Source organism: Lissotriton vulgaris, chromosome 2_2 (assembly GCF_964263255.1).
Source record: "Lissotriton vulgaris chromosome 2_2, aLisVul1.2, whole genome shotgun sequence".
Classification (NCBI taxonomy): domain Eukaryota; kingdom Metazoa; phylum Chordata; class Amphibia; order Caudata; family Salamandridae; genus Lissotriton; species Lissotriton vulgaris.
This window is the reverse complement of record NC_141688.1, coordinates 324,558,511-324,574,841: the sequence shown is the minus strand read 5'-3', so window position 1 is coordinate 324,574,841 and position 16,331 is coordinate 324,558,511. Positions and strand designations below refer to the sequence as shown.

The 16,331-nt window shown below is 50.5% G+C and overlaps 1 protein-coding gene across 9 annotated transcripts in view; it reads left to right on the top strand.

The window, feature by feature from the left end:
* Positions 1-16,331, top strand: part of NR1H3 (nuclear receptor subfamily 1 group H member 3) — a 335,465-nt gene that overhangs the window by 306,344 nt on the left and 12,790 nt on the right. For all 9 annotated transcript variants that reach the window (XM_086959703.1, XM_086959708.1, XM_086959702.1 and 6 more), the window contains one exon: positions 8,031-8,130. In XM_086959703.1, the coding sequence (XP_086815829.1) occupies positions 8,031-8,130 (100 nt within the window). The remainder of the gene's footprint in view (positions 1-8,030; positions 8,131-16,331) is intronic.

The window sequence follows — 16,331 nt, the reverse complement described above, 5'->3', positions numbered from 1 at the left end:
AACTGTCTGAATTCCTCTTTGGCACCTGGTGTATTGGTAACATCCAGTATGTCCGGGGAAAGGACCTCACCTCTTCCTGGACCTGGCTCAGGATATGTGAGACCCCGCTCTGTCCGTCGTTATCTCGGTCAGTGTCTGAGTCAGGGGGAGGCCTGTTCCCAAGAGGCACAGGGTCATACTGATTTGCATATAGCCATGTCTGAACTGGGGTAGCAGAGTGGGCTAAAGAACGGTGATGGATTAAACCCAGATCTTTTGACTGGGTGTGAGTGTTTGATTGATTCAGATGCTTCGTCCATCAACACCCCCTTTTGTACCTCTATATGGGGTGAGCAGACTCCAAGATTCCTGAAACATGATTACGTCGAAGGTGTCTACAAACCTACACCAGTCTGGTTCTGACTGCAATTTTAAAATCCGCCACATTCCATTTAGGTCAGGGATGGAGTGTATTCCGCCGTCTGTCATAGGGCTAGGGACTGGACCACTAGTTTCGCGATCAGTAATTGAATCAACAACTTCCATGCCCAGTACTGTGTCATCCATTGTGCCACCACCAGGGGCAGGGCCACTGTTTCCATGGTAGTAATCGGTGGTCCAATACAATACTCGCGGCCACTCACCCCAGTCCTAGGAGTCAATGTTTCAGATAAGGGTTGCTTCAACTGGGTCTCTTGTTCCCCCAGATTTTTTCCTCCAGACTGTAGTCACCAAAGGCCATTTCCTGCTCCACAAAGACTGGTGCAGGAACCTTCCCCAGAGACTCTATAGGGGGCTAAGTCTGATCTTAGTGGGCGTCTGTACCTGATAGAGATAGAGGAGTTGGCTGGGGGGATTGTGCTGGAATCTATTGCCAGAAGTCCAGTGACCATGTCCCTACTGTAAAACCCAACTTCAATCATGTCCTTAGCAATCCCGGGCAGGGAAGATCTATCTGCATATTTAATGTCATCTCTGAGTATTGAATAACAGTGGCGAGAAGGTCTCAGCCAATGGATGACCTTGTTTTTGAGAGCTTCGTGATCCTCTGACCCAACCCGGGAGAGTTTGGGCACTTCGGTAAGGTAGATCACATTCTGTACAGACTGATCGCACGGCTTCGTATAAATTCCTTCCCTTACTGTCCCTAGGGCATGGTTTACGTCCAGTGTCTCCTCACCTCTAACAGGGGCTCTGGTACTTGCCTTGGCGTAAACAACTCCCGGAGGAGTATTTTTAGTTGTCACTACATGCGTGTGGTTCTGTAGATGATTCCTAGAACTAGCTAAATGGTGGTATAACATGGTCGGGGGAGGGTCATGTGGTGAGGTTTTCTTAGGTTTCTCTAGTCTGCCCCGCGAGTGCGACCCTTTTTCCCTGTCCACTACCAAGGGTTGTGCTGCTAGTTGGGATACAAGGGGGACCCATTGCAAGACTCCTTTCTACAAGGTGCCCTTTCAATTAGGGGGGCCACCTCCCTCCTAAATGCAACCACCTCATCCCTTAGTGACTCTATAACTAACTTCAGTGCGAGCATTTCAGGTGTAAGGGCGTTACAGGAAGATTCCGGTTCTTTTTACCCACTCCTGTGGTGTCAACCTCTTTAGGGGCAAGAACATTGAACCTGTTGTGACACTCGATTGCGGCAGTTTGGGCTGTACCATGTGACCTATTTAACTGTACGCTTTGCGCCGGTGTCTCCTGATCTGGTTCCAGAACTTGGGATCGTCTTCCTAAGCCCCTTCTTTTCCTTGTGTGCAGTTGAAACAAGCGTGGGATTTGCTTAGCCGTTTTTTCCGTTGCGGAGTGCTAGCTATAGTAACCAAGGGAATTACTGGGTCATCAGCTATGGTTGGTGTTAGTGTAGAGCTGCTGGAACTGGCTACCTGTATGGGTGAGTTCGATGTGTCCGTATCTGCAATTTCCTGGCCCTCAGTCAATATCTGATCAATTCGATCCATGGTCTCGTGGCAAATAGTGCCAAGCGACTTCTTTTTCTTTTTAGAATTGGTCGTGCCCTGCGCCTTACCTTGTTTCTTCGTCTTGTTTCTTGGAACCCAGCGCTGCACCTCTAAGCGAAGCTCTCTACATCCACTGGCTGAACCCTCACTCCCCTGGGACAATGCACCAAGCAGAAGTAGAATTTGGATTGGCTTTAGCCCAGTTGAAGGAATGGGGTGAAACTCATTTAAGCAAAACAGGATTCTTTGGGTACAGTACCGGCTGTTAGATGGTTTGGAGTTAGCTGAAAGGATCTCCCTGGTTCAGGTCCAAGGGGGGTGTCCCCTCCCTGCCTCCTCCTGTCGCACTGCGGGAGTCCACTTCCGATTTGGTAGCACCTCCTGGTGCTAAATGATGAGGGCATGGCCAGGCACGGGAAACAGAGCAGGCTGGATGTTATGGTGCTCCCAGCATCAGAAGCAGCAATCAATCAATCAATTAATCAATCATAGCATTTATATCGCGCACTACTCACCCGGAGGGTCTCAAGGCGCTTGGGGAGGGGGGGGGGTCCGCTACTGCTCGAACAGCCAGGTCTTGAGCTGCTTCCTGAAGGCGAGGTGGTCTTGGGTCAGGCGGAGGTGGGTCGGGAGGGAGTTCCAAGTCTTGGCGGCCAGGTGGGAGAAGGATCTTCCTCCTGTTGTGGCTCTTCGGATGCGGGGGACGGCAGCGAGGGCGTGGCTGGTCGATCGAAGGTGGCGTGTGGGAGCGTAGAAGTTGAGGCGGCTGTTGAGGTAACTCTGGCCTTGGTTGTGCAGGGCTTTGTGTGCGTGGGTGAGGAGGTGGAAGGTGATTCTCTTGTTGACCGGGAGCCAGTGCAGGTCTCTCAGGTGTCTGGAGATGTGGCTTTGTCTGGGGATGTCGAGGATGAGTCTTGCTGAGGAGTTCTGGGTTCGCTGGAGTCTCTTCTGGAGCTTGGCGGTGGTTCCGGCGTAGAGGGCGTTGCCGTAGTCCAGACGGCTGGTGACGAGGGCCTGGGTGACCGTCTTCCTGGTCTTGGTGGGGATCCACCGGAAGATCTTACGTAGCATGCGCAGGATGTTGAAACAAGACCAGGAGATGGCGTTGACTTGTCTGGTCATGGAGAGGGAGGAGTCCAGGATGAAGCCCAGGTTGCGTGCGTGGTCTGTTGGTTTGGGTGCGGAGCCCAGGGCGGGTTGCCACCAGGAGTCGTCCCAGGCGGAGGGCGAGGAGCCCAGGATGAGAACTTCCGTCTTGTCTGAGTTCAGTTTCAGGCGGCTGGTCATCATCCATTCGGCTACGTGTTTCATCCCTTCGTGTAGGTCGGCTCTGGCGGTGGCGGGGTCGTTGGTCAGGGAGAGGATCAGCTGTGTGTCGTCGGCATAGGAGATGATGTTGAGGTTGTGTTGGCGTGCGATGGCCGCAAGGGGGCTCATGTAGACATTGAAGAGGGTGGGGCTGAGCGAGGAGCCTTGAGGAACGCCGCAGATGACTTCGGTGGCCTCTGACCTGAACGGGGGTAGGCGGACTCTCTGTGTTCTTCCAGCGAGGAAGGAGATGATTCATTCCAGTGCCTTCTCCTGAATTCCGACGTTCCTGAGGCGTTGCACTAGGGTGCGGTGGCAGACAGTGTTGAATGCCGCGGAGAGGTCTAGGAGGATGAGGGCCGCTGTTTCTCCGTTGTCAAGCAGGGCACGGATGTCATCGGTGGTAGCGATGAGGGCAGTCTCGGTGCTGTGGTTGGCCCTGAAGCCCGACTGTGAGGGGTTGAGGGATCCATTCGTCTCGAGGAAGGCGGCCAGCTGCTTGTTGACTGTCTTCTCAATGACTTTGGCTGGAAACGGGAGGAGCGAGATGGGGCAGTAGTTCTTGAGTTCGGTGGGGTCTGCTGTTGGTTTTTTTAGTAGAGCGCTGAGTTCGGCGTGCTTCCAGCTCTCAGAGAAGGTTGCGGTGTCGAAGGAGGCGTTGATGATGTCCCGTAGCTTGGGGGGCGATGGCGGCGTCGGCTTTGTTGAAGACATGGTGAGGGCAGGGGTCGGTTGGAGATCCCGGGGTGGATGGAGTTCATTGTGCGGATGGTGTCTTCGGTGTTGATTGGGGTCCAGGCGCTGAGGGTGGTGGTGGGGGGCGTTGGTGCGGTCGTGGGGAGCGTTGGTTGTGTGCTGAAGCTGTTGTGTATGTCAGCAATCTTGTTGTGGAAGTAGGAGGCGAGGGAGTTGCAGAGGTCTTGTGATGGGGTGATGTCGTTGATTCCGGCGTTGGGGTTGGAGAGCTCTTTCACGATGTTGAAGAGTTCCTTGCTGTTGTGTGCGTTGTTGTCCAGTCTTTCCTTGAATGCTGTTTTCTTGGTGGCGCGAATCAGTTGATGGTGTTTTCGAGTGGTGAGCTTTGGGTGGTCATGTTGTCCGGTGTTGGGTCTCTTCTCCATGCTTTCTCGAGAGCTCGGCAGTTCTTCTTGGAGCTCTTGAGTTCGTCAGTGAACCAGGATGCTTTCTTGCTGCCGGGTCTGCTGGGCGGGGTCCTCAGTGGGGCGAGGTCGTCTGCGCAGTTGCTGATCCACTTCGTGAGGTTGTAGGCGGCCTGGCTGGGGTTCGCGGAGCTGGCGGGAGGGTGCTAGTTCAGGGCTGCGGTGAGCTGATTGGCCGTGATCTTGTTCCAGCTTCTTCGTGCATCCTGTAGCTGGTGGTGGTGGATCGTGGTCCTTCTGAAGCTGAAGTGGACGCAGCTGTGGTCCGTCCAGTGGAGTCCGGTGGCGTGGCTGAAGGCGATGTCTTTGCTGGATGAGAAGACGGCATCGAGTGTGTGTCCGGCGAGGTGGGTGAGGGTGGTCACCAGCTGCTTGAGTCCGAGGTTGGCGAGGTTGTCAAGCAGGGTGGTGGTATTGCGGTCATTGTTGTTCTCCAGGTGGAAGTTGAGGTCCCCGAGGAGGATGTAGTCAGCGCAGGGGAGGGCGTGCGGGCTGATGAAGTCGGCGATGTCTTCGCTGAATTGTGTGCGGGGTCCCGGGGGACGGTAGATCAGGGTGCCTCTGAGGGTGGTCTTGGGGTCGGTGTGGATCTGGAAGTGCAGGTGTTCGGTGGTTGTCAAGGTGTCGTCGGTGTTGGTCGTGATGCGGATGGTGTTCCTGTGGATGATAGCGATGCCTCCTCCCGTTTGGTTGACGCGGTCCCTCCGGGTGATCTTGTATCCGTCCGGGATGGCGATGGCGATGCTGGGCGCAGAGGAGGCGTTCATCCAGGTTTTCGTGAGGAAGGCGACGTCTGGAGATGTGGTGTCGAGGAGGTTCCAGAGTTGAGCGGCGTGTCTGTGGACGGAGCGGGTGTTGAGCACAATGCACTTCAGGTGGTTGCTTCTGGTGTTCGGCTTGGTGGGTGCTGGTGTAGTGCAGGTCCGGATGCATGTGAACTTGCAGGTGTGGCAGCTGAAGGGTCCGTGGGTGCGTCTCGGAGTGGCTCGGTAGCATCCCGGGGCTCGGCCGGTGTTGAGGGTGGCGGCGTCGTACGTCCGGCGGGAGGGGTGGCCTCTGCGGGGGCCAGTGGTCCTGGCACTGGGTGCGGTCCAGGCGCGGACGGGCGTAGACGGGCTTACCTTTGGCGCACCTTCGGCGCTCAATCGGTGCTCCCGCTGCGCACGTCCGCTGCGCGGTCGCTCTGGGGACGTCATAAGAAGGGAGCCGGTCAGGAGGGTCTGCGGGGAGGCGGGAGCGAGAGCCAATCGGCTGGCAGGGGGCGGGGCCGCGGGCTAGGGCGGCTGGAAAAGCTGGAGCGGGCTTGGCGGCCCTCGGGTGGCTGGGGCTGCAGGAGGCTGGTGTGGGCTCGGCGGCCCTCGGGTGGCTGGGGCTGCGGGAGCAGGCACAGGCACAGGAGCGTGGGGGTGACCAGGTCGGGTGAGCGGAACCCCTGCTTTCAGACGCTGTTAGAGTTCTACCTAGTGCATCACGAGACGCTTCCCAACATACCTGATCTCACTGACATCAAGGGCACAGTCAAGCAACTCGAACTAGCAATTTGGCTCCTAAAGTCGTAGAGTTTGGATATTTACAATTGCCTCCAGAGTGCACGGCCATTCTGAAGGAAGCAAGGCACCCAAGCACAAGAGCAAGGTATGCAGCCAAATGGAAACATTGTGCCCACCATTGCATGGCTCAGAACATAGACCCTTGGGCACCTACAGTACAACAACTAGTGTGGTACTTGCTAAACTTCCAAAAGTCACATTTAGCAAATCTAGCAGCAATTGCAGCATCAGTTACTTTTAAGAGTACCAGTTATCAAAGCTTTTATGGAAGGGTTACAGAGACTAACCATAAAGGAATCCTGCTCTGTGCACCTCCAGTCCCTTCGTGCTCACACAACTCATTTCCAAACCTTTTGAACCACTGCCCGCGTGTCCGCCGCAGCTCCTCTCTTGGGAGGTGGCATTTCTTGTAGCTAGAGCTTCCCTAAGAAGAGTTAGTAACATTTGTGCACCAACCACTGAAGAGCCTTATTTTCAAGTTTTCCAGAATAAGGTTCGTCTACGTACAAACTCAACTTTTCTCCCAAAGGTCATCTCTCCTGTTCACCTACATCAAACATTGGATCTTTCGGTCTTTTTTCCAAAACCGTAAACCTTCGCAGACAGGGCCCTTGGTACACTCTATGTTAATAGAGCACTCATCTACGACATGAAGATATCTAAGACATTTAGAAAGACACAACAGCTATTCATAGCTTTCTCAAACCCTAGGAAAGGTAACGCCATCTCAAAAGCAGGAGTTGTGAGATGGATTGTTAAATGCAAACGAATCTGCTATGTGAAGGCTAGAAGAGCTGTACCAACAGTTCCAAGAGCTCATTCCACAAGAAAGAAAGGTGCACCAAAGGCTTCCTTAGGAACTATTCCTTAAACAGATATTTGTAAAGCAGCTACACGGATAAACCCGCACACTTTTACAAAACACTGATGTGTGGATGTTCATGTCAGACAACCATCTTGGTAGGGCAAACAGTTTCATGCAGATTGTTTCAAACAACTGCACCATCTAATGGCTAGAGCCACCGCGAGAGGAGTACTGCTGTGCGGTCTATGCATTGCGTGTGTATCTGCAGCCAACACATGCTACGAATGGAGGACGCCACTTACCCTGTGAGCATGGATTCATAGCGTAGAGCGCTGCAGATTCACATGCGCCCTTCCGCCTCACTGGCAGGTATGAGATATAAAACACACTATACATATATATAATCAGCATGTTACATGCATGTTCAACAGTAACTACTATCCTTCCAGACGGCCAACATGGCTGGGGAAAAATTAACAATTTAACAAAGGAGCCGTTGGACATGCGCATTCCCTCGAGGCGGTAGAGACTCAACGTCACATCAGCAGGAAAAGACTTCCTCAAGGAAAACAACTCGTAAAGTCCAAGCCCAACACAGATGGCAGGAGTGCACATAGCATGTGAATTTGCAGTACTACACGCTACCAAGACATGCTTACAGGGTAAGTAACATACTCCTTCTGAAGCAATGTACTGCAAACCACTAGAGCTGGTGTCGGGCACTGCCTCAACGTTTTGACGCTAGTTAACTGTATACTCTGCCATAAACTACTGCAGATATGATGTGATGTGTCATTAGTTGAAAGTGATGATGGTGTCAGGGGTTTGGACAATGGATCCCTTGACAGGATGGGTTTTGGAAGATCCTGCAACCTTTCAAGAACCTCTCACCCTGGTGTTAGGTGATGATGGCGGGATAGGGTGGACAATGTATCCCGTGATGGAACACGTTTTGGAAAATCCCCCATCCCTGGAAGGCCCTCTGACCCTGGTTTTAAATGATGTTGATTTGAAGGGGAGTTGGATCTCTTGATGGGACACATTTTGAAAGACCCTCTTACCTTGGAAGACCCTCTGACCCTGGTTGTTGGTGATGTTGGTGGGATGGGGGTGGACAATGAATCCCGTGATGGGACACGTTTTCGAAAATCCTCTGACACTGGAAGACCCTCTCACCCTGGTTGTAGGTGATGTAGGTGGGTTGCGTTTGGGTTTTGGATCACGTGTCCAGATGCCTCTTTAATGACCTCTGTGATATTGCTTTTAGGTGATGTTGCTGGAGACATCGCGACGATATAACCCACAAATTGAGAGCGTGACCTTCCTAAAGGACCTGAGCTACAATCGAGAGGACTTTGCAAAAGCAGGTGATGTTCCAGATTCGACCTGGCTGCTCAGCTCTGAGGGCATCTGTGCTCTGATGAGTTGCTGCACTCAGCTCTCAAGGGGCATTCGTTTCGGGGGCGGGGGGGTGTCTCCCGGTGCCACCCAAATCTGTGTGTTATCTCACTCTGGTAGGTAACGGTGCACTGTATCTCAGTGGTCTAGTAAACTATGCTGCGTGAAAGGACCCTCTTCTGGTGGAACCCTCAACTCTGTGGAAGTCATTCCGTTTTGTGCGAATGTTAAACTGTGGGGGGCACTCTGCTGACAGGGAGCACTTAACTGGGTGGGAGGACATGTAGCACTGAATGGCTCCTGATCTAGGGGTGTACTCTCATGTGGTTCCACCCACTCAATAGAGAGGTAGCAATAAGGGCTTTCTTCCGACGTACAGCTCGCCTCAACAGCTCCTGTGGAGGAAGGGAATGAGTGAAGACCTTTCTGTAGAAGGAGCAGGGTTGGAACTCCCTACTTAGTGGAGTAAACCAATGGCAGCTGAGTGAGGAGCTGCTGGGCTGGCATTCTATGCTGAGGATTCAGCAGACGTGTCCGCAGTCTCTGCTGAGTGCTGAGCGTGGAGAGAGAGTCATCAATGCCCTGCACCTATATCGACTGCTCAATATTACTGTGCACTGTATCATCAAGGCACGTAGAGGTGGAGTTAGAGCAGTAAATCAGTACCTCGGTCCGTATGCATACCTGGCTGCTATAGTGGGAGTTGATATTTTGAAGTAGCTATAAGAGTAGGTCAGTGTTTCTGTCCTTCCTCTCTGACGTACAGACAAGTGGGAGCCCTAGTGATGTCCTTCAGCAGTAGTGGTCTTCTGAGCGCTATTGAGGGCTGGTAGAGGGTCTCAAAGAGTGTTTGATGTGCAGTGAAGGGCCACAGGGGGTATGTCAGGGGGGTGAAAGGGGAGATAAGATCTTTGACAAGGAGTCAAGAGAAGTGAGGGGTGAAGTGCTGCAGGTGACGTGTTACCAGTGAGAGACGTGGATGGATCAGTGCCTGGAGGTGAGGGTTGAGGGTCTCTAGGAAGGAGGGCGTGAAGGCCACCATCGGTCTGGTGAACGAAGGGATGAGGCTCTGCAGACAGATGTTGGGGGAAGGGACAGAGAGTTCCCATGGGTGGTTTGATGGCCAGACTCAGCTATGACACCTCACTGAAGAAGAAGAGGAAACAATGCACTCTGAGTGAGGCTGCGACTGGAGGCAGATGGAAGTCCGTTCGCACTTTTACCACCATAATTGTAGATGTCAGAATGATCTGACATCTACAAATTTCAGAATGAGTGCAGATCGCGACCCCCGTTCCTGAGTCAGGGTAGGGCCCCTACACCCCACACATCATCCTGTAGAAGACCGTCATGGGGTCAAAGGGAGCGAGGGACAAAGCACTGGTCAGGGAGCGACATGTCCCGGACCACTTAACGAGTGACCAGCTAGGCCAGAACATCTCAGTGGAAGTTCAGTAAAAGACAACACGTTGTAGTGTAATAGCGCCTTGTTGGTATATTACACAAAGTGTCTCTGAGCACCCGAGTCCACGCCTGGCAGCCAGACTCCTGACCAGCAGACAGGGAGGTCACATAGCAGACGCACCAGCAACTGGAGAGCACAACAGAGGCGGGGAATCTGAGGTGAATTAGTAGGGTTAGGAGGCACCGCACTCCTACAGCAGCACGGAAACAGTAAAGCTCCCAGGAGCACAGAGCAGACGAGGGTTCCTGTTGTTGAATGTCCCAAAACACATCTGTACACCCTGGACTCCACATCACAAACTGGCACCCAGAATCACTCCGCTACACGCAGGTGTGAACCAAATACACACATTCAAAAAGTTTAAATGCAGTCCTGCCAAACAGCACCACTTCCCCTCACTGGCACCGTCCACAGCACTACCTCTACTGCACTACAGCAGAATTACCCTACAGTACTAGACCCGCAAAGCCCTTCTCAGAGCATCCTAACATGAAAAGCACAGGCTGCTACAAGAGTTTGACAGGCATGCAACCAAACGTGGATAACAGCTGCTTGAACTTAAACGGGGGCCTATGAAGCCAGAACTGACAGTGGCTTCAAGCAAAACCAGAGACCCCGAATAACAAACTGTGGCCAATAATCTAAAGCGCAGGCTGATGCTGACCAAGTACAGACTCCCTGTGCGTGTGTCCGACTCGGAACAAAGCAGAGGCAGCCTCTGCCACAGTGCGTCCTGTAGGACGCACAGGTAGGACGCACTTTCCGCTTCACTCTTTCAGAAGTGCTGCAGCATGTAATATCTTGGATCCAGGTCGAGACTCCTTCGGGCTCACTTCTTAAGTACATCTCCACTCTACAATATTGTGTAGTTTTACTGTGTCTGAGCGATCACCCTTCTGCACAGTGGGTCTTGGGCTAGCTTCCTTGGGCCACGCCTGATCCGGCCTCCTTTCTACATTTCCAACGTCTTTCGGAGAATGAGCTGCCAGTGGGACACACTCTGCTCAGTTTCTGTCTTATTTTCACTCCACGAATCCTCCTCCCAACCAACATCATATGCGAGAAGCAAGCTGCGAGTCCGGCAGGTCTTTTATGTATCAAGGCAAAATGGGTTTTCAAACGCCGAAATTCGCAGAATTCCGGCGTTTGTGAACCCATTTTCGCTAAATGGTATGTATGAAACATTTTTGGTGCAAAATAAGGAATCGCTAAATTTGCCATTCCTTATTTTGCGATTGCCTTTAAGGAATTGCAAATTTTGCGATTCCTTAAATGCAATGTATCAAGGAAAAAAACTTTCCAAAATGCCATTAAGGAATCGCAAATTACCACCAACTTCTAGTTGGTGGTAAGTTGCGAATTCCTTTAGAAAAGCATTTTCTTAAAAATCAAAAGGTGCCATGCGACCCTCATACATGCCCTTAGGGCATGTATGTGCGCCATATGCGCACACATGTAATTTTCAGGGGTGCAGGGTGTTCTTGAGACACCCCTGCACCCTTGAAAATATTCACAATTTGCGATCAGCAAATTGCAATTCGCAATTTCCCCATCATTCCTATGGGCCTCCTGGCCCATAGACATGAATGGGAAATTATTCCTTAATTGCGATTAGCAATTTGCTAATGGCAATTATGGAATTTTAAGGAATCGCTAAAAAGAAGCGATTTTCTACATACATACCAGTTTGCTATTTCTAAATAGCGAGTCCTTAAAAATCGCTATTTAGGAATGGCAAAACGGAATGTTGATACATATGGCCCTTAGACCCTTCGAGTCGATGTGCTCGACGCCAAGAAATGCAGCGCAAGCGCTGACGAGGCACTGGACAGTTTCAGTCACCAATAAGAGGAGGACGAAGGAGCTTCAACAGCACATGAGCAATCACTATCGATCCATGATCCCGAGTCCTAATCCGATGAGGACTCGAGTACTCTTGAGCCCGCACAGAAGCATCGGACAGGGAGTACTTATGCACCTGATCTAAAGCATCATCTCCCACCAAAAAGACTGCTCACGTTCTGCCTTTACAAAAAAGCCATGGTGTGCACCAAAAATCAGATTCGGAAGGCCCGCCCTCCGGCTCAGCTCTGAAAATATATCCCGCAGCAGTGGCCTCCCCCTCCTGGACCTCGGTCAGCAGCCTCACGAGCTTCGGCCTTGGCACCAAATCAAAAACAGTCCATTTCATGTCTGACCACAGCTTCAACTGAATCGAAGGTTCCACTACCGGAATGCTTGGATTTCCTACGAAATCTCCACCCAAAAGCTATCATTGAACAATTTCAAGAATGACTCGACTCAAAACAAAAAAAGGCTCCAGAATTGGCCTGGAACTGAAAGACTAGTGCTTTAACCAGCAAAGCCTCACTCTTCTAAGAAGCAGTTATCTTTCGAAAAGGCTTTGGATGTTCCTCTAAAGCCTCTAAAGAAGAAGGATGCTGCCACCAGCCCATTGCACATCCACATTCCATCTTCACCTACCCCACAAACACCCCCTCCCCCATCTACCCAGCTCCTCACTCACCACAACCCGGAGGCAGGTGACATATCTCTTCACTCACCCATAGTTGAGGATAATGAGGATATACCACAAAACATACATCCTAAGGATGCTTGGGATGCTATGGCATTGAACCGCAAGGGGATACAGACCCTGATCTCTATCCCACACGACCATCACCACCTGACCATGCCTCTGCGTATCAGGCTCGAATAGCAAGGGCAGGAACCTATAAATAAGGGAAAGCTTATTACCGGATGTATGACGTTACAATGCATACTTTTACAACGCCTACCTTTACAACGCATTTTTTACACGGCAACATCCATTACAACGCATACCATTACAACTCATGCCATTACAACAAATTCTTTAAAACTACCTTTACAACGCATTCCACTACAACGCATACTACATTTACAACGCATACCACATTTACAACGCATACCATTACAACGCATACCATTACATCGCATGCAAGGTAAGTATTGGATAGTGTAGGGGTAAAAATTACTATTCTAACTCCAGGGGGTGCAACAGTAGGGTAAGTGTTGGATAGTGTAAGGGTACTATGTGTGTTGTAATGCTATGCGTTGTAATGGCATGCGTTGTAGTGGTGTGCGTTGTAGTGTCATGCGTTGTAATGGTTGCGTTGTAAATGCATGCGTTGTAATGGATGTTGCGTTGTAAAAGTGTTGTTGTAATGGTAGTGCGTTGTAAAGGTTGCGTTGTAAAGGTTGTTTCCCCTTATTACCTATAATCCTATAAAATGTGCATTAGATGACACCGCTGCTAGAGGTATAAATACCAGCCTCCAACTACTTAGGCATGCATGGCTCCCTGTCTCAGGATTTAAGGCCAAGGTACAGCAAGCTCTTCTAAATCAACCTTTTGATATGGAACATCTTTTTGGACCTCAAGTGGACACATCCCTTGAAAAAATGAAAAAGACACAGAGGTCGCAAAACCAGGGAGGGGGGGGGGGGCTCCAAACAAACACTTACTGTGGTTCCTTTCATAGGCCCAGTTACAAACGGGTGCAAGATCTGCCTCCGTGGACAACACTGGGTCAGTATATAAAAGCTAGGGACAAACCTCTACTTCAAAAACCCATCACAAGGGTTTGTATAGAGGAAACAATTTTAAAGGACGAGGCCGAGGGAGTAAGACCCGTTACTCAAACACCAGCAACAAACAATCACTTCCTTACCAATCCACCAGACCACTTAACGCCTGTCAGGGGTCGTCTTCAACACTTTCTCTCTATTTGAAAATCAGTCACTTCGGATCAATGGGTGTTGGATATTATCCTGCATGGATACGGTCTGGAGCGCACTGTAACTCCTCCAAATATTCCACCTCTCAAACTCAAACTGTTCATTCAAAATCAAAATCTGCTTGAGCAAGAAATAAAAGGTCTAATATAGAAAGGAGCAATCGAACTAGTTGAAAAACCGTTTGAGGGAATAGCGTATCGGAACACTGCCATATGGTCACTCTTCAAGTAATCACTCATTTGTTACAAATAGGAGACTTTGTGGCTGCCTTAGATCTGGAGGACGTCTGCTTCCATACACCTATTCATCCTGTTTCAGGGAAGCCATTATCAATTCAAGGTTCTTCCTCTTCGGGATTCCCCCCGCACCAAGGGTATTCACAAACTGTCTAGCAGTGGTCGCAGCACATCTGCTTAGGCAAAACATCTATGTCTTTCCACACTTAGACAACTGGTTAATAAAAGCAAACCCTCTCAGCCTTTGCAAACAAAATAATCGACAAACCCTAAACTTACTACATCAATTAGGGTTCCCCATCAACTTACTGAAGTCTAGGCCTAGGAGCCATGCTCAACACGCAATCAGCATTGGCGTACCAAATGCAGACACAATACACAGCATAGTTGGGGAGAGGATGGAGGCTAACGGCTAGAACGGTCGACCTCGTAGCTGGAGAGCCGGGTTCGAACCACGGCAAGGACGTTCAACATCCTGTGATTCTGGGCAAATCAATGAATGTCCCCGTGCCCAGCAAAAATGAAAGTGTCCATCTGTAGCAAAACTGGTCCTCATGTAAAGCGCTCTGATACCTGATATCTTCAGGTCGACTTTGCGCTATATAAAACAAAAAACAACAAGCAATGGTAACATTAATTCAACACTTTTAAACAGGGAGTCAGATCCCAGCCAGAACATTCCTACAGCTTGTAGGCATGATGGCAGCTTGAATAGCAGCAGTTCCACATGCCATGCTACACATGAGACCGCTAAAAGAATATCTCTCACACATCACAGGGTCAACTTCACAATCTAGTGTTGGAAGGCAGCCGCACACATCACCCTCTGCAATGCTGGAATTCACACAGTCTATCCAAGGGACGGCCGTTACAAGAGCCAGTTCCACAAATAATTCTCACAGCAGATTGTCAGAAGTTGGCCTGGCATATGCTGTACACTATTCTAGTGGGCACCTTGTACCAGTCCAAACGACCCTTATTGATGGTGGTTGTAAAGCCAAAATATATAGAAAGCTATCCTAGTGGTAGCTGTGGAGAGCAACCTTCAGGCTAAGTCTTGAAGGAATGTAAAGCAGCTTGTTTCACCAGTCTATAATCTCATGAATGACTAAATGAAAGGAGAACCACATCAGGTGTATATATATAAAATATATGTATTTGTTCTAAACACACCCCTCTAGTCTCTTTATGAGGCTAGAGGCAAAAGTACATTCATTAAACTTATTTAGCACACAGTAAATTAGCACAATATACAATGAGCCCTAGGGTGAAACCAAACCACATATTAAGAAAGTGGCGTAAGAACCACGACTGACATAGATACAAGGCCTAGAGCCTTTAGAACCGCTGGGGCCACCACGAACCACCCAAGGTAGTAGCACAGGGGACCCACGGGGGACGCGTGCAGTGTCTAAACACAGTTGTGAATCACCGTTAACTTCTATGGGGAAAGTCAGGGTTGGAAAATTACAGATAAAGGACACTTAGGAGAGAACTTGGAGCAAACCCCTTTAGAACTAGGCAGTTCTAGAGTCAACACCCACGGGAGCACCGGAGTTCTCGAGTTACCTCACCCAGGGAAGCCGGGTGCATAGGTGTCTTTTCGTGTCAGGTTTCATCGTCGATTTCAATGGCGAGCTGCTGAAAAATGCTGCAGGCAACCAAGTGGAAAGTGTCTGGGTGGATCCAAGGGTGGATTGGAGATCTGAAGAACCTGAAAGCAGAGTGGACAGAGTCTGGGTCACTTGCCAGTGACCAGGAAGGCGATGAGAAGATGCCAACCGCTGTCGGGTGATTTCAGGTGAAGGAGGTGAAGCTTGACTCTTCAGCCACAAGGACCAGGAGATGTCGAGGACGACCAGGAGCTGGATTCTAACTGTTCCACAAAGGATGTCGAGTGCTGCAGTGTCAGTTTCCGGATTGGACACAACAATCCTTGGCAACAGCAACCCACGCAGAAAGCAGAGATTGGCTTCGGTGTAGACCAGCAAGGTCTGAGGGACTCACTCTTTGGAGGGGAGTCAGGGCACATCTGGAGCAACCAGGAAAGCCCAAGAAACAAAGGAGTTACCTTCTTGGGGACCCACCAGTCGACAGAACAGGGATCGCAAAGGGGCCTCGAGCTGAATTGCTTGAAGCCGGCTCACGGAACACTCGTGGAGTGTAGGCCCACAATCTTTGGTGCAGATGGTGCTCAGGGCTTGGACTATAAGAAGTCCAATGCACAACTTCGGGAAAGCTCGGAAAGTGGATGCACTAGCAAATGTGCACAGTGTCCAGGAGTTCTGGTCCCACGTCACTCCTGAGAGCTGCAGGTCTCAGCTTTGCTGAGATCTCGTGTTGGCCTCTGAGAAGTCTAGAAGTCCATGTCCTGAGTCACAAATACTTTGGGGTCCGGCGGGAGCATCGGAAATGCAGACTGGCAAGTTGCTTCTTTGATGCCTGTTGGAACAGGGGAGTCACTCCTTGACCCCAAGGGAGATTCTTCCATCTTCTAGTCGATGTAGAATGTCAAAGTTCTAGGATATATGTTGCAGAGTTTCATCCAGGTGTAATCTGAAGTCCTAAGGACTGGGGTCCCATACTTATACTAAGTTAGGGGGCTGGACATACTCTGGGGACCCACCTATGGGAGGATCCAGGGAGGGGGGTGGCTACACCCCTTTCCCTTTGTCTAGTTTTGCACCAG